This window comes from Vulpes lagopus, chromosome X, assembly GCF_018345385.1.
Source record: "Vulpes lagopus strain Blue_001 chromosome X, ASM1834538v1, whole genome shotgun sequence".
Taxonomy (NCBI): domain Eukaryota; kingdom Metazoa; phylum Chordata; class Mammalia; order Carnivora; family Canidae; genus Vulpes; species Vulpes lagopus.
In genome coordinates, this window is record NC_054848.1 from 12,381,282 (window position 1) to 12,404,073 (window position 22,792).

Here is a 22,792-nt window from a genome sequence, read left to right on the forward strand (position 1 = left end):
GAGACTCTGAAGAGCTACAGTTAAATATAGCTAACTTGGGAATCCAGAGACCCAGGTTCCAGTCTTCTCATCCAACCGACCATGAGACCTCTGTGGGCACTAGTTTCCTCTTCTGTGATGTACAGGAAATGGGACTTGATGACTCTTAAGTTCTCTATTCCGTAATTATATAGAAAGCAGGTTTGTCGTAAACCATGTTCTCATACGTCTGTACCATGGTAAGCACTTCATATACTGACCCAGCACCGTCTGTTCTAAGAATGTCTCACAAAGGGCACCCTAGTGTGTATCTTTCTCTTGTTGTATCAGGGCTTTCCGGGGGCATAGCTTGCTTCTCTGAGCAGATTTTTAAATCCTTAGTGGTCAGGGACTTTTATATCCATAGTGCCAAGCGGAGCTTGAGATGCTGAATTAGTACCTGCCTGTGCTAATACATTGACTAAGCATCCTGAACAATGGGTGTTTAACACTGGAAGACCAACGCCAAAGGTCAGTGGCCTATTGTCTTCATTATCACAAATTAAGAAGCCTGACAGGCAGAGCGCTGTGTGACATGGAAGACAGATTCTTTCCTCCAATAAAGAAGGAACCAGCGATTTGGGTATGGACAGGCAGAGAGCAGCAGAAATGCTGGCCGTGTTCACACATTCAGTGCACACAGGCCAGGGGCCAGGAAACCTTTTTGCTCAAGGGCCATATAATAAATATTTTCAGCATTATGGGCCATAAAGTGTCTCCTTTGCAACTACTCAACTCTGCCGTTATAGCACAAAAGCAGCCACAGATATTATGTAAGAAAGTGGGGGCAGCCCGGGTGGCTCAGCCGTTTAGTGCCAACTTCGGCCTGGGGCCTGATCCTGGAGACGCGGGATCGAGTCCCGCGTCGGGCTCCCTGCATGGGGCCTGCTTCTCCCTCTGCCTGTGTCCCTGCCTCTCTCTCTGTGTGTCTCTCATGAATAAATAAATAAAATCTTAAAAAAAAAAAAAGAAAAGAAAAGAAAATGGGCATAGCTGTATTGCAGTAAAGCCTTATTTATTGACCCTGAAATTTGAATTTCATGTACTTTTCACATGTCACAAAATGTGATTCATCTTTTGATTACTTTTTTCCCGACCATTTAAAATGTAAAAAACTCTTCTTTGCTTATGGGCCACATGAAAACAGGAAAAGGGACAGCTTTGGCCAGTAGATCCTTAGTCTGCCGTCCCTGATGTAGAAGCGTGTGCACGCTTGCTGACGCAGTCACTTAGCAGCGAGTGTTGGTATTTTTTTTTTCTGAGCATAGTTGACCCACAATGTTACATTAGTTTCAGGTGTCCAGCCTCGTGATTGGACACGCTTAGACATTATGGGGCGTTCATCACAAGTGCAGCTACATCTGTCCCGTTGCATCACTATCGTAATATCAGAGTAGAACCTAGGGGGATCCACGACCCCTGTCCAGTTAGCCAGGACAGACTTCCTGGGGGATAGAATAAAAACAATGCAACACGAATCAGACAGCTGTGTGGTGCTTTAAAGTATGAGGCCCTGAGACACCTGGGTGGCTCAGCGGTTGAGCATCTGCCTTGGGCTCAGGGCATGATCCTAGAGTCCCAGGATCAAGTCCCACATCGGGCTCCCTGCATGGAGCCTGCTTCTCCTTCTGCCTGTGTCTCTGCCTCTCTCTATATGTCTCTCATGAATAAATAAATAAAATCCTTTAAAAAATAAAATAAAAGTATGAGGCCCTGTCGTCCTGCGCATTTGCTTTCGAATCAAAAACTGAGTCAGACCCCAACATCTTTAAGATATGTGTCTTTTTCCAGTGTGCCCTGGGTCCTCTGTGATGCTAACAATTGTTTAAATGAAGAAAAGGAGAGAGTTTTAGCTCAAGGCTCACCCGGATTCCAGTTTGCATGGGTGGCGGGCTTGGGGGCAGAAGCTTCCCAAGCAGAAGCTTCCCGTTGCTCATGGGGAATGATGTGACCACACACTGAGCTTCTCACTGCCTCTTCCAAACGGTTTCACCAGCACCCACAGTACTGCCTCCTCTAAGTTCTTCTCAGGGAAGCAAGGCCCTTTAAAATTGCAAAAAGGTGGAATTGTGCTCCCGGAGAATCATTTCCTCAGTACCTTCAGGGATTTGTGTGGGCCTGAAATGGTTAGAGAAATGGTGTTTGGGCCAAGGGAGATGTCTTGGGAAAAGGCTGTTAGCACTTTTATACTAAAATTTTTAACTGAAAAAAAGTCATTCAAATGCACTATCTAGACCATTTTCCATGATGATAGCTTTGCTGACTCAAAGCAAACTTTTTCAATGGTTCTTAATTAAGACACCCCTGAGGTTGCCTGGTGACAAACTTCCAAACTTTTCTTTCCTCGCTCTCTCTCTCCCCCCTCCTCTTTCCTTCCTGAGTTTATTGTGGTAAAATATACAAAGCATAAAATTTCCTGTTTTGATCATTTTTGAAGTGCTTAGTTCTATGGCATTAAGTACATTCACATTGTTGTGCAACCATCACCACCATCCACCTCCAGAAGTTTTTTCATCTTCCCAAACTGAAACTCCCTACCTATTAAACGGTAACTGTCCTTTCTTTCATTGTATTGTTTTCTCTTTCTTTTATTGTTAATGCCTAGAGGTCAATTTAGTGGAGCGCTATTCATAGTGAGGACAAATTCAAAAGCACTGAATTTGAATACATGTCTGAGTTTGAGCCCTGGTTCTTCGCATTGTCAACTGTGTGAGTTTACAGGTCTCAGTTTTCTGATTTATAAAATGGGGATAAGGGTATTTACTTTTTTTTTAAGGTTTTATTTATTCATGAGAAACAGAGAAAGAGAGAGGCAGAAACACAGGCAGGGGGAGAAGCAGGCTCCATGCAGAGAGCCTGACGCAGGACTCCATCCCAGGTCTCCAGGATCAGGCCCTGGACCCAAGGCAGGCGCTAAACCGCTGAGCCACATAGGCTGCCCTAGGTGGTATTTACTTTTAATATATCATAGGACTATTACAATTTTTGTAATGATGAAATGAGATAATGTATTAACTTCTTTATGAACTGTTAGAATTCCTAGTCACAAGAGTGAGTGTACCAGGGCTCCTGGGTGGCTCAGTTGGTTAAGTGTCTGCCTTCAGCTCAGGTCATGATCCCAGGGTCCTGGGATTGAGTCCTACCTAGGTCGGGCTCCCTGCTCAGCAGAGAGCCTGCTTCTCCTTCTCCCTCTCCCTCTGCCCCTCCCCTCCCACCTTGTGCTCTCTGTCTTGCCTGCTCTCTCTCTCTTGCAAGTAAATAAATAAGATCTTAAAAAAAGAGAGAGAGAGAATGAGTGTACCCTGAGCATGATTGTTATTTATGTTCATAAGGGAGCCAAGAGGATGTTGTTGAAATCTCACCCAGGTGTTATTCAGTGGACAGTCATTTCTTTTCATGAAATGCAATCGCTTTTTATTTAAATCGTGCTTCCTACTTTTCAGAGTACTTTTGAGACTCCTCACTTAGCTCCTCCTTATAGCAAGTAAGAGTGATACCATGAGTTCCCTTTCACAGATGAAGAAAACGGAGATCTGAAGGTCTCACGGTTTAAGATCTGGACTCAGGGCCGATGTTGAAACCCAAGCTCTGCCACACCCTCCTGCCCTGTGCTTCCTGGGATCTCCTCTCGAACAAACTACTTGCACCTAAATCCTTGTCTCCGAGTCGGTTGGGTGGTGAATGACAATTTATAAAGACAATTTATTACCCCGAGTCTATTTTATCTTCCGCCCTAAAGCATGGGTGATTTTTCTCTGTCTTTGTGATTTTTCTCCATTCTCTATCATCTGTGTTACTCGGTAGAGTAAATGCAGGCCATGTCCAACTACAACTTGAAAGTGGGATTTATAAATGTTCTTCAAACTTTTTGGCTCATAAATTGCTAAAAAAGCCTAACAAGTTATAAATATATGTTCTTCCCTCCATAACATCTTTGAGGAATGGCCTACGAACAACTTGTACCAGGATGTGTGCACACCTACTAAAATTTAACTGGGTTTCTGCTCTCCTTTGTCATTTTAAACATACCCACTGGGAACTGTAGTATTTCCTCCTGGTTATACCCCTTCTGACAAATTCCCTTATCGGATTAGCTCTGAGCTTTGGAATTAGGTCATCCTGCTGAAACCCATTTGGGGCCCAAAGGTCAGTGTTTGCCCAACTCCTTCTGCCAGGGCATCATAAGATGTCCAACAATTGCTTGCATCTCTTCTTTCCATCTTATGCTCGGCTTCTGCATCCCTCATAGCCCAGAAATAGCACCTGCACTTCTGAACCTTCTCCTGTGCCAGACTCTAGATCTTCCCTGATGCCATTTTCAACTTGGCTCCCATGTCTCATTTGGACAGCCTCTTTCGGCCCTGACGCCTCTGAATTTATGAAAGAGCTCAGACCTTACTCTAGGCCCAGGCCACAGGGAACTTCAGGGTGTGTATACAGCAGTAAAAAAGGCAGAAGATTCAGTATAACAGACTCAAGGAAGAAGTGAATTTTGTGTCTGCCTAGAAACATAGCGTTTTCACGATGGATGGAGCAGGTGGGAAACAGACATTCTAATACTTTTTTTGCTTTTCTCCCTTAATTTCAATGCCAGCCAAAGGGGGGCAGAATTTGCCACCCCAAAATGTGCCACTTTGGCATAAGGATGATTTTAGGCTGGTTATTTCTTAAGAAACAGCAGAGACAGGACAAGTTCTGAAAATCCTAACCAAAGATACCCTTTTGTAAGAGCCATTTACAAGGGAAATTTCCATCTGTAAGGACTGCAAAGTGGGGTTCATGCCCTCCCGAAGAGGTGCAACCTGGTCTAACAGGTAAGGGAGGAAAATATAAAAATTTCTATTTATATTGATTTTTATCTAAAAATAAAGATGAATTAAACGTTAGTAATATGCAGTGTCCAAATTGAGGCTCAGTCTCTCCCTGAGTCCACAGCAGAGGATCCCTCATCATGTTCAAGGAGACTCAACAATGACACCTCATTCTTCCCTCCACTTTCCAGGTTTTGGAGAGGTTCTGCAGAATGCTGTGTTTTGGTATGATCTAGTTTTAACTAAACTAATGTCCCCAAGTGGACAAGTGGCTTGAAAATATTCCTACAAAACAGAGCTAAACAAAACCCCACAGATTGTAAATGATACTAAAATTGCAAGCCCCAGGGAACAATGTGACTATAACAAAGTTCCCTCATTCCTGGTATAGGCACTAATCAGATATGACACATTCAATCATGTTAGAATTATAAGAAAGTTTTTCCGATGACAAACAGGTTTACAGTTAATAAAAGAGAATAAACTATAGAACATATTATTTTATTTTATTCTTTTTATAAGTAGGCTCCACATTCAGCATGGAGCCCAGTGCAGGCTTGAACTCACAACCCTGCGATCAAGACCTGAGCTGGGCCACCCAGGTGCCCCTAACACATTATTTTATGTTATTTTACTGTTAGTTTATCTCTTTCTTTAGTTTATCTTTTTAAAATTCTATATTTTAGCATGTTTTCTCCCTTGTTTATGAACTTCTATATAATACCCACCCACATTCAACAATTCATTTCCTAGACTTTGTTCTTGCTCTGTGTGTGTGTGTGTGTGTGTGTGTATACATACACATTTGTTTTATTTTGTTGAACTCTGCAAAGTAAGGTGCAAATATCTTAACCTTTCACTCCTATTTCAGTGTGTATTCCCTAAGAACATGGACATTCTTCTGCACAACCCCAATATCATTAGCACACTTAATGAAATTCACAATAATTCCTTAATACCATCTGATATGTAGTCATATTTCCCCTATTTTCCAAAATAAATAAATAAATAAATAATTCATTACTTAAAAAAAAAAATCCAGGATAAAATTAAGGCATATGCATTACATTTGGTTCTTTTTTTCCCCAGTTTTATTGAGTTATAAGTGATACATAACATTGTATAAGTTTAAGATGCATAACATAATGATTTGTTATATGTACATATTGTGAAATGGATTACTTGTTACATCTCTTTTATCTCCTTTAAGGTGTAACAGTAGCTCTCCTATATTCTTCTAAAAAAATGATGTTGACTGTTTTGATGAATCTAAGCCAGTTATCTCATAGAATATTCCAGAATTGGATTTGTCTCCTTGTTTCCTCATATATAGATTCAGGTTAAAATTTTTGGGCAAGACGACTGCATAGGCAATGTTGTGTTCTTCCCACTGCATTTTATCAGGAGGCACATAAATGATTTCAGATGGTCCCAGTATTGGTGATGCTAAATTTAATCGGGGCCAAATGATGAGTTTCATGGGCCCTTGGCACTTTTACCTTTATGGGACCCTTTCTCCATTAAAAAAATATTAAGAATTATATTTTATAGTTATATCAGCATAAAGATAAATATAATCCAAGATGAATTATATTCATTTTTTTCTTCTCATTTTAAAAGAAACTGAAACCCTTTTCTAAACCCCTAAAAGTATCATGGGCCATAGACTTTGTGCCTACTCTAACTAGTGGAGAAGTTCACTCTGGGTTTGACCATCTGGTTAAAGGGGTGACTTCTGGATCTCCCCAACATAAAGGTACATTTTTCCTCTTTGCAATTAGATAGTAGTCTATGGGGAGACTCTTTGAAACTATATGAATATCCTGTTCCCCTATAACCTCTCCCTCGGTGGTTTTATCGTTCTTGCCAGAATCATTTCTTACATTGAAGACTGCAGTTATTATCTCCTGTGGAGGGTTGAGAATACTGAAGTGCAGAGTCCCTTAGATTTATGTCCAAGACCATAAATCTAATGGGTAGAATCACCATTAGGAACCAGATCTCTGCTCCTAAGTCCACATTAAAGCCCAGAGCAAACCAGAGTATATCAAGAAGGAGTGAAAAAGAGCATTGGAGTTATTCGGCCTGGAGAAAACAGAAAAGAGTAACTGTAATCTGTTACACACTTAAAAATAACGGATTCGTACCAAGGACCACCAAGTTCTCCACTGGCAGAGTAATAGCTCAAAGGGAGGTAAGATCCCATTTCTCGGGATTACAGTCATTTTACAAGTCAGCTAATAATCCCCTCATGTTTCTTCAGAAAAGTTCCTGGTGTTATTTTCAGAGGAAAATCAAGCTGATGTTTAAGAGCCTCGTCAAAACTGATTAGGTGTTAGGATTCTCATTTAAATGCCAACAATGTGCCAATTACCTAGAGACCGTTTCATTCCTTTCACTTTCTCTTCACCTCAGCCCACTCCAGGTAGTGTGCATCAGGAGCTTTTAAAATACTGTGGTTCAACAGTTCCTACAGACTTCAGTAGGTAATTATGGACAAATGAGGGCCGAAATGCCGGATCCTTAAAAACAAACTGCCCATATTTGAATAAAAGACATACTTTTCTGTGGGCAAAGTTTTCCAACCCTGAGAGTGGGAGTCTGCTACTTCTATTTGCCAAAAAACTCTTTGAGACATTAATCTTATTACACAGAATGTTTCTGACCTTTCCAATGTTTGCATAAGAAAAATGAAGCACAGATGTTTTCAGGAGTGGGAGGCAATTGTCTTGAGCCCCATAGTATCAGAGGAGTGAATTTGTCAGTCTATGGAAGGATGATTCTTACTAAATATGTAAAAGAAAATTTACTCTCATTTTTGAGAAGTTGGGAGTAAGAGACACACCTGCACGCCACATATTATTAATTAATTAGCAAGTACGCACTGAGCCTCTACTTTGAAGTGAGTGACATGCAGAACAAGAGACTTGGAGCAGTTTCAGCGATACAGAAAGAAGAGAAGAGGAACAGATGTAAGCTTCTAACCTCAGGACATTTATTAGGAAGTCAGGTAGAAAAGACATACCCATGGGAAGCTAGCAGACAATTCAAGATGGTGCACAGTAGACATTAAATGAAGAGCATCGATAATCCTGTCATAAAATTAGACAGGTTAGGAGAAAGAACAGGAATCACGGAAGCCTAGATTGGGCAGCAAATGCTTCATCAAGATGATACTTATCAACCAGAATTTGGAAGGACGGGATTCAGATGAATGGAGACTCTGGGACTGGGCAGAAAGGAAGGAGGAAGGCAGGAAAGTAATGGAGAATTTAGGAACAGACCACAGACTCTTTGTCCCCTGAGTACAATTAAAGTCCATCGCTCATTCTTTCAGAGGGCAGCAAGTAGGAGATGATGTATGCAGAATGATGCTGGAAATAAATCTGATGATAACTTTAAATGTCCATCTCGTCTAACTATTCTAGATAAGGCTCTTTTGTTGACAAAGAACAGAAGCCACTCAAACTCAAGTGAAAAGGGAAAGGGAGAACTGTGAGATTGTAACAGGAGACCCCTTGTACATTCAAAAGCAGTTGGTGGGCCAGGAACCAAGGACCCTCTGTTTCACTCAAGGCCACATCATCTCATCCTCTTTTTTTCTTTTTCTTTTTCTTTTTTTTTTTTAGAGAGGGAGAAAGGGGAGAGGGGCAGAGAGAGAGCCTCAGGCAGACTCCATGCTGAGCATGGAGCCCGATGCAGCGTTTGATCTCACGGGGTCGATCTCATGACCCTTAGATCATGACCTGAGCCGAAATCAAGAGTCAGACGCTTAATCAACTGAGCCACTCAGGCACCCCATCAGCTTACTCTTGTATGTGTGCCTCATTCTTTCTCTTTCTCTCAATCCACCTACTCTGCTTATTCATCTTGTACGTGGTTAAAATATGCCCAATCCCTTCTTTGACATCAAAATCTTATTTCCAGCATCTGTTATCAACTAACTACATCCTCTCATTTTTTTCAGTTTAAATGCGTAAGCTCTTCAGTTGCTGGTCAGGCAGTTCACTGGCTGGTCTCAGATCAGGTTTCCACCCCAGTCCAACTAGCCATCACTCCTAAACAAGAACCCCCAGTGGCGACCCCCTGCATTGGGAGCTCCAGGGAGAGCTGTCTAAACCAGAAGAAGAAATAGACTGACATGTTCCATGCTCTATAGAACCACTAGACTTGCAGGGGGCATTTGGTGTGTTCCAGACACATTTGGGAAACTTCTGGTCTGTTTCTCTCTCTCTCTCCCTTTTTTTTTTTTTAAAGATTTTATTTATTCATGAGACACACAGAGACAGAGGCAGAGACACAGGCAGAGGGAGAGGCAGGCTCCCTGCTGGGAGCCTGATATAGGACTCAATCCTAGGACCCTGGGATCACGACTTGAGCCAAAGGCAGATGCTCAACCACTGAGCCACCCAAGTGCTCCTGTTTCTCTGCTTCTAAGAAGGATTTACCCAGAGTTGTCTTCTGAAAGAGCTATGATATCCTGAAAGGAGTTGGTCCTCAATTGCATACTAATTCCCCCCACCTCTGAAATTGAATTTCAGTTTGTCACCTGTAGAATGAGGATAATCGCATCTATCTGTTGTCTGGAACATAAATTAGATAATGTAGGTGTAATTCTCTGCTTGGCACAAAGCAAGAGCTTAGTAAATGGGATTTCTTTAATTACTCTGATTTTATATGAATATTCCATAACAGAAAATTGTTTGCAGTGCATTTTCACTTATTTTTTAATTGCACAAGTGATATATGAATGTATCTGAATATTTAAAAGCAAATCCTGGACATTATATTATTTCACTGTAAATATACTCATGGTATATATTTTAGGGCATGTTTTTAATAGAGTCTTTTTAAAAAGACAGACTCACAATACCATTATCATACCCAGTATATTAAAAATAATTCCTTAATATCACCAGTTCTAAATCTGTATTTGATTTTCCTCAATAGTCTCAAAAATATCTTTTTATGGTTGTTTGGTTTGAATCAAAATCCAAAAGGAGCCTACACATTACACTTAGTATGTCACACATCTCAGTAGGTCTCCTTTTTTTTTTTTTATATATATCTTTTCTCCTTTTTTTATGCCATATATTTGTTGGGAAAAAATAGAGTCACTCCCGTAGAATTTTCCAATTCAGGATTTGACTGAATCTTCCTGGCATCATTTAGCAGATTCTTTTATCCCCACATTTCCTGAAAACTGGTACATAGATCTAGAAGCTTATTTAGATTAAAATTATTTTTCTGGCAAGACTAAAAAAGTAATGTTTTCATACTATCTTTTATATTTCAAAAGTTGTGAATTTGAAATAGCAGCTCAACAGTTCCCATGGTATTTTGCACTTAGGAGTACAAGATTCCCAAGAGACATGGAGGTAAGCCATTCACTCTGGTTTCTGCCTCATGCAGAAGTGAGTCACTCATGCAGGAGTGAATCACCTTCACTTGGAGTGTTAATGGTACTTATGACTGTTCTCTGCCAGAAAACGCAGATAAAAGTCATAATTACTACTTTATCTGTAATTGATTTATCAGAGATAGCTTTGGCTATCAGAGATACATCTTTGGCCATATATGTTCACATACCTTTAATTAAAGATATAAATTCCTCGCCTACATTCAAAACTAGAAATGAAAATGTTTGAGGTGACTAGTGCGTAGAGAAAGTGCCAGAAGAAAATAACACTGCCTTCGAAATTTTTATGTTTTTCAGTAATTGTTTAAAATGAACTAATATAGTTTATGGATGGAAAAGCAAACTGAGGTACACTGAAGCCGGACTATAGTGTTGTGCTGGAGTGCTGGGAATGTCCATTATATAAGAGCCCTCCTTTCTCTACCTGAGCTGGGAACAGCTAGATAAAGAAATCTAGAACAATAAAAAATGATTTCTTCTATGCCTGGTAAAGCTATTTGGAAAATGTGACTTCGGTCCACAGCAATAATGAACTTGCAAACACCTGATCTCCTCTATTACATGTGCTAGTCCCCTGGTCAGGGACAATTAGACAACCGTAGGTTTCTCTGAGCCCAGTGCACACGCTGTGTTCTTTTTCTCAAACTCGCCTCTTAATAACTCACACTCTTTCCCTGGAGGGAGGCAGAAAGTGAGTGAGGAATTGGGGTACAGCAAAGAGTGGTAATTCAGTGGAAGTTAATCAACATGGAAGCAAGTGGGAATAAGTGTTCTCCCATCACTGAAGTCCATCGTATAAAAGAGTATCAATGGTGGAGCCAGTTTTAACACAGCATTTCAGCGATGAACACCCTCACATTTAGTTGGTCCCAATTCACATCAACTTCCACACTATCGCAGCTCACGTTCAACTGAACAAATATTTGTCAAGTGTGTGCAGATCACAGTGCTGGCAGATGCCAAGATGGAAGACACTCTTTGTCTACCAGAGGCCCATCCTCTAGTGGGTTCTCAGACAAGTACACACACAAAACAGGTGTGCACCCCACTGCACTAGGTGTTGTACGGGGAGTTGTGGCAGACATTGGGATGCTCTGCTCAGACCTCCCTTGAAGAAAAGATTCACTATCCAGCTGCAGGGACTGTGGTGAGCTGATAGCCTCCAGCTGTAGGTTCCTTCAGGGTCCACTTCAGCTTTTGAGCTACGGTCATGATCATCTTGGACAGTTCCTGCAGCTGGTGGTAGAAGGGCCTGGCCATTTCCACCCAGGACAGGACTCCTCTGCTGGGCAATCTTTGTTACCAAGCTCCCCATTAGGCTGGTAGAGGGTGACTAGCTGTCCCTGTTTGCTGGGACTGAGCTATTTCCTAGGATGGAGGACCTTCAGTGCTAAAGTTGGGGAATCTCCAGACAAATTAGGATGGTTGGTCACTTTCACTGGTGTAGGACCTTGTCAGGTCTGCATCAGCGTGTGACAGCTCCCCTCCATCCAATCTTGCGTCCTTCCCTTTTGCCTTTCACAGGTATTACTCCCCCAATAGACATCTTATCCTCCTGGTTTCATCTCAGTGTCTGCTTCCTAGAGCACTCAGCCCAACACAGGGGTGCATAATGCTCAGAATCCAGGAGGGACCCAAATACTGCAAGAGAAGATGAAGCTGAGGGAGAGAAGGAAGGCAGGGGAAAACTAATTTGACAATCACAGGCATGCTCCTGGTATAACTTTCTCAGTGGGCTATTTGTTCTGCACCCTTTGGAAAAGAGAAGAGGCCAATGTAAGTACTCAATGACTTCAGGTTCCCTAAACTGCATTTGAATACTCAAATTGAAGGCTTTGCCAAAAACAAACAAACAGGGCAGCCCGGGTGGCTCAGCAGTTTAGCGCCGCCTTCAGCCCAGGGCCTGATCCTGGAGACCCAGGATCGAGTCCCACGTCGGGCTCCCTGCATGGAGCCTGCTTCTCCCTCTGCCAGTGTCTCTGCCTCTCTCTCTCTCTCTCTCTCTGTCTCTCATGAATGGATAAATAAAATCTTTTTAAAAAGCTAACCTTCTTGCCCCTCTTGTCCCTGTGTCCTTTTTTTAAAAAGATTTTTATTTATTTCTTTTAGAGAGAGATAGAAAGAGTACGAGTCAGGGGAGGGGCAGAGAGAGAGAGAGAGAGAGAGAGAATCTCAAGCAGACCTTGTGCTGAGCACAGAGCCTGACATGGGGCTTGATACCATGACCCTGAGATCATGACCTGCTGAAACCAAGGATCTGACGCTTAACCCACTGAGCCACCCAGGCACCCCCCACCCACCCACCATATCCGTCTTTAAACATGCTTGTTACTAGTTTCTATGACTTAAGAAGAAAAATGAAAGGCGCTTCAGCTTTTCTGAGAAGTATCCTTACAATTAAGAGAGATTGTGGGTGAAGAACCAGGAGCACGTGACATCCTTCAGAGCCAGGACTAGGATAAGGAGGGTGAGGTACTCAGGTATGACTTTTTTTTTTTTTAAGATTTTATTTATTTATTCATGAGAGACATAGAGAGGCAGAGACACAGGCAGAGGGAGAAGCAGGCTCCATGCAGGGAGCCCAACGTGGGACTCGATCCCGGGACTCTGGGATCACGCCCTGAGCCAAAGGCAGACGCTCAACCACTGAGCCACCTGGGCGTCCCTCAGGTATAACATTTAGGGAGGCACTCGCTGTCATGGTTGTGTGAGTAGAGTCCGCACTTGCATGAACCTGGGAGTGAGCACCTCCTCAAATATTGTACCCAGGTGCCTGGCTTGCCTCACCCTAGTCCCTGCCCTGGCATCCATAATAATATTAGGCAATTTACGCACAACATTCGCTTTTTCCTGCCCCAGGTACAAAGCCATCGTCCGGCCAATGGATATCCAGGCCTCTCATGCTCTGATGAAGATCTGCCTCAAAGCTGCATTGATCTGGGTTATCTCCATGCTTCTGGCCATCCCGGAGGCTGTGTTTTCTGATCTACATCCCTTCCATGAGGAAAGCACCAACCAGACCTTCATCAGCTGTGCCCCATACCCACACTCTAACGAGCTGCACCCCAAAATCCACTCCATGGCTTCCTTCCTGGTCTTCTACATCATCCCACTGTCAATTATCTCCGTCTACTACTACTTCATTGCTAGAAATCTGATCCAGAGTGCTTACAATCTGCCTGTGGAAGGGAATATACATGTCAAGAAGCAGGTGGGTGCCTAGAATTGATTCATTTCCTCTTTAGGGATTTGATCCCTTTTGCACCCCACTGACAGGTATAGTATTTAGGTGGTCATGTCACCTGATTCTGCAATTAAAGGAGGTGGGTGATCTGCAGGCAGATGGGAAATGGAAACTTCTAGCCACAGAAGCCCAAGAATTCAGGTATCCTTTATAATCTTGTTCTCTTACTAAAGACCTAAGCTAGGGAGGTGTTGAGAATCTGGAAGATTTGAAGTACGGTTTTGGTTTTTTGGTTTTTTTTTTTTTTTTTTTTTTTTTAAGAAATATCTGAACAAGCATTGTTAACAGAATAAAATGTTGAGACTCAATGGGATGTGACTTCTTTTAACTCCAGTCACATTGTTTGAGGAGGAGGAGGACTACCACACAAGGACAAAGCAGAGGGAGCAAGAAAGTGAAGCTGGTTGAGGAAACAGAAAAGTTCGATTAAGATAGGCTTACATTGATTGGAGTTCAAATCCAGACTTCATGACTAACTCGTTTACTCTTTCTGAGCCTCAGTTCTCGTACCCATGATATAGGGTGATCGCCCCCTATATTGTAAGGCTGTTGTAAGGTTAAAAGCCAGAGCACATACGTGACCTAGAGTGCCCATTATGCAGAATGCCCTCCAAATGCATTAGACTCCCTTCCCCATCCCCTATAACCCTGTAAAATTTCTTTTTTTTTTTAAAGATTTTATTTTATTTATTTATTCATGAGAGACAGAGAGAGAGGCAGAGACACAGGGAGAGGGAGAAGCAGGCTCCACGCAGGGAGCCCGACGTGGAACTCGATCCTGGGTCTCCAGGATCACACCCCGGGCTGCAGGCGGCACTAAACTGCTGCACCACCGGGGCTGCCCCCCTGCATAATTTCAAACTTGAAATATGAATAGCAGAAACCAGGGGCTCCAGCTTTCTCGATTTTGTCAGTTCTTGCTTTCTAGCCCAAATGTAGATCCTGTGGTATTTATGACGGAAAAAGCAGAAAGATGCCCCATCCATTTAAATGTACAGCCGATTCAGTGGGTGGCTTCACCCTTTAAAGTTGGTTGGCAAAAAAAAAAAAAAAAGTTGGTTGGTTTTTTTCTTTCCTCAATTATGAGGAGAGAGGGGCAGTTCTCAGTGAAACGGTCTCTGTATTTGAAAGACCACTCAATAGTGAACATCCATTGTACCTAAAATTCTTTTTTTTAATAAAGATTTTATTTATTATTTTTGCATGAGAGACACAGAGAGAGAGAGAGAGAGAGAGAGAGAGAGGCAGGCAGAGACACAGGCCGAGGGAGAAGCAGGCTCCATGCAAGGAGCCCGATGTGGGACTCGATCCCGGGTCTCCAGGATCAGGCCCTGGGCTGAAGGTGATGCCAAACCACTGAGCCACCCGGGCTGCCCCCTAAAATTCTTTAATAAGAAAGATATCTCCCCTTGCAGTAGTAGCAGAGGGTGATGGAAGTGGAAGGAGATCCTCAGCCCACTGTGTCTAAGAAGCTTCCTGCATAGTTTAGCCCAGAAAGAACTTGAGATTAAAAAAATAGTAATAGGAAGTTATTTTGGTTTGGCCAATGAGAAAGAACAAAGCTGGCTGGGTTTTTTTGAGCATCAGAGGAAATAAGAAATTATTAACTGTGGAGCCAAGAAAGACATGGAGTCATACGGCTGATAGACTGCACCAGTGCTCTCCTGAGGAAAAAGAGGTCACTTACCAAAATTTCATTGTGCAATCCATTCAAGCATGTAATCAACTTTGTTTAAAGATCTGTTCTCAGTGGCACGTTCTAACTATAGTCCACTTCATGGATTTCTACTTCCTGACTTTTCCATTTCTGTGTTTCTGACTTTCCCCCCTTTTTTCCATCTGTTTCGGTTGTTCTCTCATTTTATTTGATTTTCTCTTGTCCTCCTTCTCCCATTGAACTCTTTTTCTGTGGCTTTGTGAGCTCATCTATTCCCCCCAATTCTTTCTCCCTGTTTTCTTTTTCTCTGTCTGAATCGTTGTCTCTCTGCATTCATCCCACACTGTCCCTTGGTCCCTCTGTCTCTGTGTGTGTGACTCTCTCCTTAGATTGAATCCCGGAAACGCCTTGCCAAGACAGTGCTGGTGTTCGTGGGCCTCTTTGCCTTCTGCTGGCTCCCCAACCACATCATCTACCTGTACCGCTCCTACCACTACTCCGAGGTGGACACCTCCATGCTCCACTTCATCACCAGCATCTGTGCCCGCCTCCTGGCCTTCACCAACTCCTGCGTGAACCCATTTGCCCTCTACCTGCTGAGCAAGAGTTTCAGGAAACAATTCAACACCCAGCTCCTCTGTTGTCGGCCTGGCCTGATGACCCGCTCTCACAGCACCGGCAGAAGCACGACCTGCATGACCTCCTTCAAGAGTACCAACCCCTCTGTGGCCACCTTCAGCCTCATCAATGGAAACATCTGTCATGAAGGGTATGTCTAGGGGGACCTTGACCCTGTCGCCCTAGGGGGTCCCTGGTTTTACTTTCTGGCTAGTAAAGAACGCTCACATCTGTTGTATACCCTCCAACGACCCCTTGGAAGGCTATGAGTGTGTAGGCAGGTTGCAGAGAAGCCCAAATGGATTGCTCTTATGTTTGAAAGGCCCAGCAAGGCTTACGTTTTCCATTTCAACTTGTGAATGCTTCTTCTGATGTAGAGCCAATTTCCCCCTTTTTAGAAAAGGGAACAAATAAGAAATTATCATTTTAAGCACCAAGCGCTGATATACAAGGATGGCCAATTAAGTCACAGAAACTATATGAACAACCAGATTTGTAAAGCAGAAAAATTATACATTAGATGTCCACTTTGTGAAAGACTCTACCTTGTTATTTCTTTAAGCAGAAACTAGCACTTTAAAAATATGATCTGAGTCATTTTTTAGGACTACTTATAATCACAAACCAAGAAACTGGTTTTTACACTCAAAACACGAAAGCCAACCCTATGACAAAGTCCCATGTATGAGACTGGGACTCGTGTTTTCACGCCTGGGTCCTGTCCCTTTTCAGTGGCACCAGAGGGCAGAGGGACCCTTCTCAAATCGATAACACCAGAAGTCAGTCTAAAACAAATCCTGAGTCTTGATTGTTTTTAAAAGACGTTACTGAGGACACAGGAGAAACACTCAACACATCATTTTAAGGCAAAAACACAACCAAACACATAGACACATATACCAAGATCCATGCAAGCCTGTGGACTGATTAGCTCACACTCTGACTTCTAACTCGGCGGAGATCCTTTTTGGTGTTACCCCATTTCAGTCATCCATCGTATAGTTAGCTCTACCATAGAAGAGAAATTCTTTTGGGAAGAGCTGATTGTGTTCTCAATTCGTCACTTATAAGTACATAAAGTATAGTATTTATTTTTGGTATACAGGTTTTCAGCCAAGTGTATTTACTTAGATTTGGCTGTTCTTGTCTGCTACGTTAAAGCAGTAATTTCATATGAAAGAAAAAAACAAAAACCAGATCACATCTGAGTGGAAACAGAAACATGTTTACATTTAACATATGTTTACCTAAAGTCTGTGGGAGGAAATGAATAAAATTTCAGTAATATGTATTTCTGTTTGAATATGTAGAAGTAATTTACAGAGGGCTTAGCTTTAGGAACTGACTGTAAAACAGCTACAGATACATTACGTTTCTAAAGAGGAGGATTTATGAAACAGCCACGTGCAGAAAAATACTGGACTGAAATCTTTTTATTTTTCTCAGTAAAGGAATTTGACTTCTCTTACTTTAGAAACCCTGAATCAAGTTTTTCTTGACTCTAGGATAGGCCAATTCTGAGAGACTGCAAACATGTTAAGCCACTTTCGGGTAAATCCAAATTCTGCAAACGTGCCCTAATGTGTATCCCTTACATCCAAAGACGGTTTTAGTTCTGGTTTTCTCTGTCCAAGTGAGAAGGAACTGTCAGCTCTCTTTTTTCCACGTGGCCTTTCATCTCTTGATACAAGGAAGGGCTCTCTGTCCACAGAGCTTTAGAAGTTAGGATGAAGACGGTTGTAAAGATGCGTGTTTACAGTTGTATTAGCCGGAGTGAGACCTCTCCGCCTCTCCCTGCTGCATGCACTTCTGTACCGTGCCCACCTGCTTTCCTGGGAGTCCACGATGACATGGGACAGTCTGAAAAGCAAGACAGGTAGTGAAGCTGAAAGAACCAAGATTTTTAACTGGAAATCCCAACTCTGTCTCTAGCTGTGAGCTTAGCTATCAACTTCCCTTCTCTAGACTCATTTTTTTTTTCATCTCTAGAATGAGAGGACAGGACTAGGGTCCCTCTACTGCTAAATTCCTCTGAGCCTTGTCATTGTTTCTAGTTCTGCCTCTAAAGCGTTTATACAGCCCACCTGCTCACAGCTGTCCCACTTCTGCTACCTTTGTAACAACTCCTCTTGGAAATCCTCCAGCGGACAGTCTACAGTCACGGTCACAGTAGTGGAATGGAAGAAGAGGGACGATTCTATCACTTCCAGGGGCTCACTGGAATAATCCACATGAATAATGCCCCATTAGCTTATTATGTTTTGGAATTAAAGCTGAAAGACACATAAGAAAACATATTGCTCAATCTCCTCTTTATACAAAAGGTACTTTTCCTTGCTCACCTCCAACCTCCCTGCACCTGTTACCTTGAACTCCTACTCCACAGTTTTACCCTTGGATTTCTTCAAGACTCTTGAGTGTAAGCGACTTCATATCTAGTTAGGGGCTACAGTGTCTAGCATTCTGGGTACTTAGTGTGACTTGTTCAAGCACCTCTGATCTACCTGCTTTCAAAGACATTTGGGCAGTGGGACTCATCTTAATGACTCCTTCAGGTAACATCGCGGCATAGACTGTGTCAGTCTCCTCCGTAGCTTCTGGACAAACAGTGAGGGGATCGAAGCCTAGGTCTAGCTGTGTGTCCTGAGGCAAATCTTAGCACCTCTTTGTGACTCCTAAATGAAAGGATTGGAGAAGGCCACTGCCAGCCAGTGACCCAGGACTGGTAAAACTGTTCTGTGAATCAACTGATGGATGGGTTCAAACCTTCTTATCGGGATGGACTTAGCTTGGCCTTTCTCTAGGGAAGTCAACTTCTTATTCCACCTCAGGAACCTAAAATTACGGTGAGAGACATCCCATGCCCCATGTGAGATCACCTCCCTGTTAGGGCAGAGCGTGGCAGGGGCTGGAGCTAAGACATTTCACGCCTGGCTTCCAAAGATAATCACGTTTAGCGCTTATGTCTTTGGCAAGGAAAAAAAAATCAATTTTTGCTGTGGAAAACCATCTGTGTTTATTCAATTGACAGACACTACCTTTCAATCTATCTTAAATTGAGCCTCCCTGAGGCAGGCAGCTCAACAGTGATAGATTAAGCAATAAACCAGGCAGTCTTCCCACCAACGGCTGCTGCTGGCAGGGAAGGCGCAGCTGCTGTTAGGAGCGATCTTCCACAGCAAGATGATCCTCCCTGCTTGGCGCAGATGAGGCCCCTCCTTGTTGGTGATTTGATGAGTCCCCATAAATGTGGATAGCTAAACCCTGTTCTTCTGGCTGCCTCACTCCGCCACCGAACCTGGCCTTCTGCCTCATTAACAAGCCCCAGATTTCCCTCTTTGCCACACAAACAATTTGGTTTCATCTTGAAGGACGGAGAACCCGTAGGTAAATAAACCATTTAGAGGCTGCTTCAGATGAACCGAACTCAGCCTGTTAGGAAAATGCACACGGGACCTAAATAAAGGAACTTGTCCATAGGACACAGGCACACCGAGGTTACTAAGTCTTGGCTTATGCCAAAAGTCGAGGTGGTTATTGGTTTCAGAGTCTGTTCGTGTCCCAGATGTCTTCTACTAGAGAGATTAGCTTTGTTTGGGGACTACAAGTTGAATGACACCCTCAATCTGTGGACTAAACGGGAGCTAAGTCACTTTCCCAAAAGCCAGATAGAAATGATCGCCCTGGGACCCTGACCATATGAGAGTTGAATGAACAGATAGTACTCACTTCTGTGGTGGTGAGATGGGAAACAGGCAAACGTTCTTGCCATTTCTGCCCTTCACATCCAGGTCCCAGAGGAGCTGTTGTTGGAGAGTGGCTCAGAACTAACCCTGGGTTGCTGGGAGGAATGGAGCACATTTTGCACATTTGTCTAACGTTTGGCTGAATTTTCACAAAATGGATTAACAGCTGAAAACAAAGAAAATATTCACCCTCCTGGGGCCGGGCTGTGTCAGCTATCCAAAGAAACGAAGCTCTCACAAGCTCTAGTTTATTCTGTGTGTGACGGTCATTCCTCTCGGCCCCCACCTTGGCGGCCCCCTACCCCCTCAACACAAATACAGTAAGTTTAATATCAAGCAATCTCTTACCGGGACTTTGGCCTTCAAAGACGCCCTTTTTTTAGGGAGGGCCAAGCCTGAACTCCAGCTGAATATATCCAGCGCAATCACCAAATCGCACACTGAAAACAGACTTTTCTTTTGTGAAATCACGTTAGAAGTGCACTCAGTGGAATTTATCTAATTTTGTAAAAGTTTAAGAGCCCCTGGGTTAAAATATTACATGTCCACGATTAATTCCAAAAATAATTTCCATTACCTAGTCTTCATGGTCTATAAAGCACTTTTATATCATTGTCTCATCTAATCCAAGCCTTCCCTGCTGGCCAAAGAGCTGCTTAACATCCTTTACTATGGACATTTGTAAGTGACGTTTACTAGTGACCCCGAGAGACCCAGGGAACCGTGAGGCTGAAGCACGAAACTACAGATGTTGAACCATATTTGACCTACAAAAGGGTGATTTCATATGGTCCAACGTAATCTGATTTCATTTATATTCATGGCCATTCCGTGATATTGAAGAACGGTGTGGTCATCACTTTCCCAGTTTATAGGATGGTCTGTGCCTACAAAGTGAGTCTGTTTAACTCGGCCCAAGGCAGGGAACCAAGTCGTTGTTGGCTTCCCCAGAGAGGCCTATTAGCGGGAACAGTAGTCCATGTCACACTGAAGTGGAAGTCTACGAGAAGAAGGGCGGGATCCTTGGGAGCAGAAACACAAGCTACAGAACACACCGTATCTGTGGGAAACCTCAGTGCAGTTCTGTGGCTCTAGAAGTGTTGGAAAGGAAGGGGCCCGACTTCACCAAGCACCAGTGATGTGCCAAATGCAGTGCTGAGCATATTTCTCTTCTTCCTCACGAGCACCTTGAAAAGTCCAGATGGTGAGGCTGAGGCTCAGGGAGGTCACTTCACCCAAGGTCACATGGCACAGCCGAGCATGGCCCCGGATCTCTTAAGACCCCATCCATTCCACTGCTCAGCATTGCTTCCCAAACCCTGCGCATGTGAGCAATTAGGTTCAGGGTAACTGACAGTCCCATGCCCTACTGTGGCTTCTGCCCTAAGGCACGAGCTCCCGAGGAGGTTGAGGGACATACACAAGGGGATGGATGATGTTCCTAAGCACATAAGTGAAGGACTCGCTACAGCAGAGGCCGAAATATAGCACAGAGTAGGTGGGCAAGGAAGTGCCTTAGTTAAGCTGCCCCCAGAGACACACTTCAGTTGCAACTGGAAGCCCTGGGAAGAATTTCCCACCCAGTTCTGGGACTAACCGAGGAGAAAAGAACCCCTGGCAAACAGCCATATACAGAGGACCCAAGCGAGAACAGTCAATCCGGGCGGCCTTCTTTGAATTAGGATTAGCCTCGCCCCCAAACAGGAAGATATGATAGCAGGTGGTTTTCCAGAAGCCTGGAGACCCAGGTCACATGAATAGCCTTTATCAGAAAAATACGTCCTGGACTAAGTTCTGAGCACAGGTGTGGACTCCGGTATCTGAGTGCCTAGCCCTAGGTGCCCTGCTTCAAGCTCCCATACCATCGTCTCTCTGCTCGTTCTGAGCTCACATTCTAGAAGATATTTCCCTTTTTTTCTCCTAATTCAAAATTCATTTCCAGAACCATATAATGACATGGAAGGACTCACATAATGTTATGGTTTTTTAAAAGGATCGTTTTAATGGACAGTAAAACTTCACACATTCAACACCTCATTAATTCCCAGACAAGCTTGAAAATTTTGGTATACCTCGGGATTTCAGTGTTCAAAGTACAGTACATAATTTAGGACCGTTGTGAATCCAATTTTTTTCATCACTTTGCTTCAGTTTTAGCCAGTGCTATTGATATATCAATAATGTATGACATTAAGAAAATGAAACTGATTTAAAAAAATGTTTTCCCCTGTAATCTGGAGTTAACAGACTCAAACACAGCCCTTCTTGCATCCAAGTCAGCAGAATTTGGGGTAATAAAATTGGTTGAAAAGGTCTGAGTTGGGGATCCCTGGGTGGCGCAGCGGTTTGGCGCCTGCCTTTGGCCCAGGGCGCGATCCTGGAGACCCGGGATCGAATCCCATATCAGGCTCCCGGTGCATGGAGCCTGCTTCTCCCTCCGCCTGTGTCTCTGCCTCTCTCTCTCTCTCTGTGACTATCATAAATAAAAAATAAAATTTAAAAAAAAAAAAAAAAAAAAAAAAAAGGTCTGAGTTGTAAAAATACTTGGCACAAACTCCTTTATGTCATTTTCTGTTTTGTTTTAAATATTAGACTCATATTTTGTAAATTATAATTGTACTTGTTACTATTAACTGTAAATATTTATTGCATCAGAAATGTGCTCTGTGTTAAAATAAGTCAGAACAAGTTCCAGGTGTGGTACTTAATATAAATAATGTCATGCCTTGGCTTTGCCTAGACTCCTTAGACTAATGAATTATTTATAAGAAATCCACAATATTAATATGAATGATTCAGGTCTTTTTAAATGTGCAAACTTAACTGTGTGACCGTGTGAAATTCTATCTATGAAGTGTGCTCATTGGTTGTATTCTTGTTTTTCAAGACGTTTCTAATGCTTCTGTCACATTGTACATGGTCTGTGTGACATTAAGTCAAATCTGTGTAGCTGAATATTTAAGTCATAGGAGATAAGAAATGTGTTTTATTTCTTAATATAATAAGGCATAATTTATTAAATGGACAGATGCATGTATTCAACGTTCAATAAAAATAAAGCTGTCGCATGGATGTAGTTGGTGGCCATCTGTTCCAGGGCTCTTCTTCTGTTCCAGAACCATCTATATTAGAATCACCCAGGCTGCTTGTTGCAAAATGCCGATTCTCCCAATTCCCAATCCACTGGGAACATCTAGGGGTTTGGCCTAAAAATCGGCACTTTAAAACAAGCTCCCCAGGTGATTGCTCAGAACACAAGGGGTTGGTCTCATACCTTTA

The 22,792-nt window shown here is 42.8% G+C and overlaps 1 protein-coding gene across 3 annotated transcripts in view; it reads left to right on the plus strand.

The window, feature by feature from the left end:
• Window positions 1-22,570, plus strand: part of GRPR (gastrin releasing peptide receptor) — a 36,626-nt gene extending 14,056 nt beyond the window's left edge. The window contains exons 2-5 of one of the 3 annotated variants that reach the window (XM_041740170.1): window positions 13,108-13,459; window positions 15,539-15,918; window positions 19,559-21,825; window positions 22,039-22,570. In XM_041740170.1, coding sequence (XP_041596104.1) covers window positions 13,108-13,459; window positions 15,539-15,918; window positions 19,559-19,598 — 772 coding nt within the window. In that variant the 3' untranslated portion in view covers window positions 19,599-21,825; window positions 22,039-22,570. Of the gene's footprint in view, window positions 1-13,107; window positions 13,460-15,538; window positions 21,900-22,038 lie in introns of those variants that run through there. The other 2 variants (XM_041740172.1, XM_041740171.1) reach the window with 2 other exon arrangements.
• The last annotated feature ends 222 nt before the right edge of the window (window positions 22,571-22,792 follow it).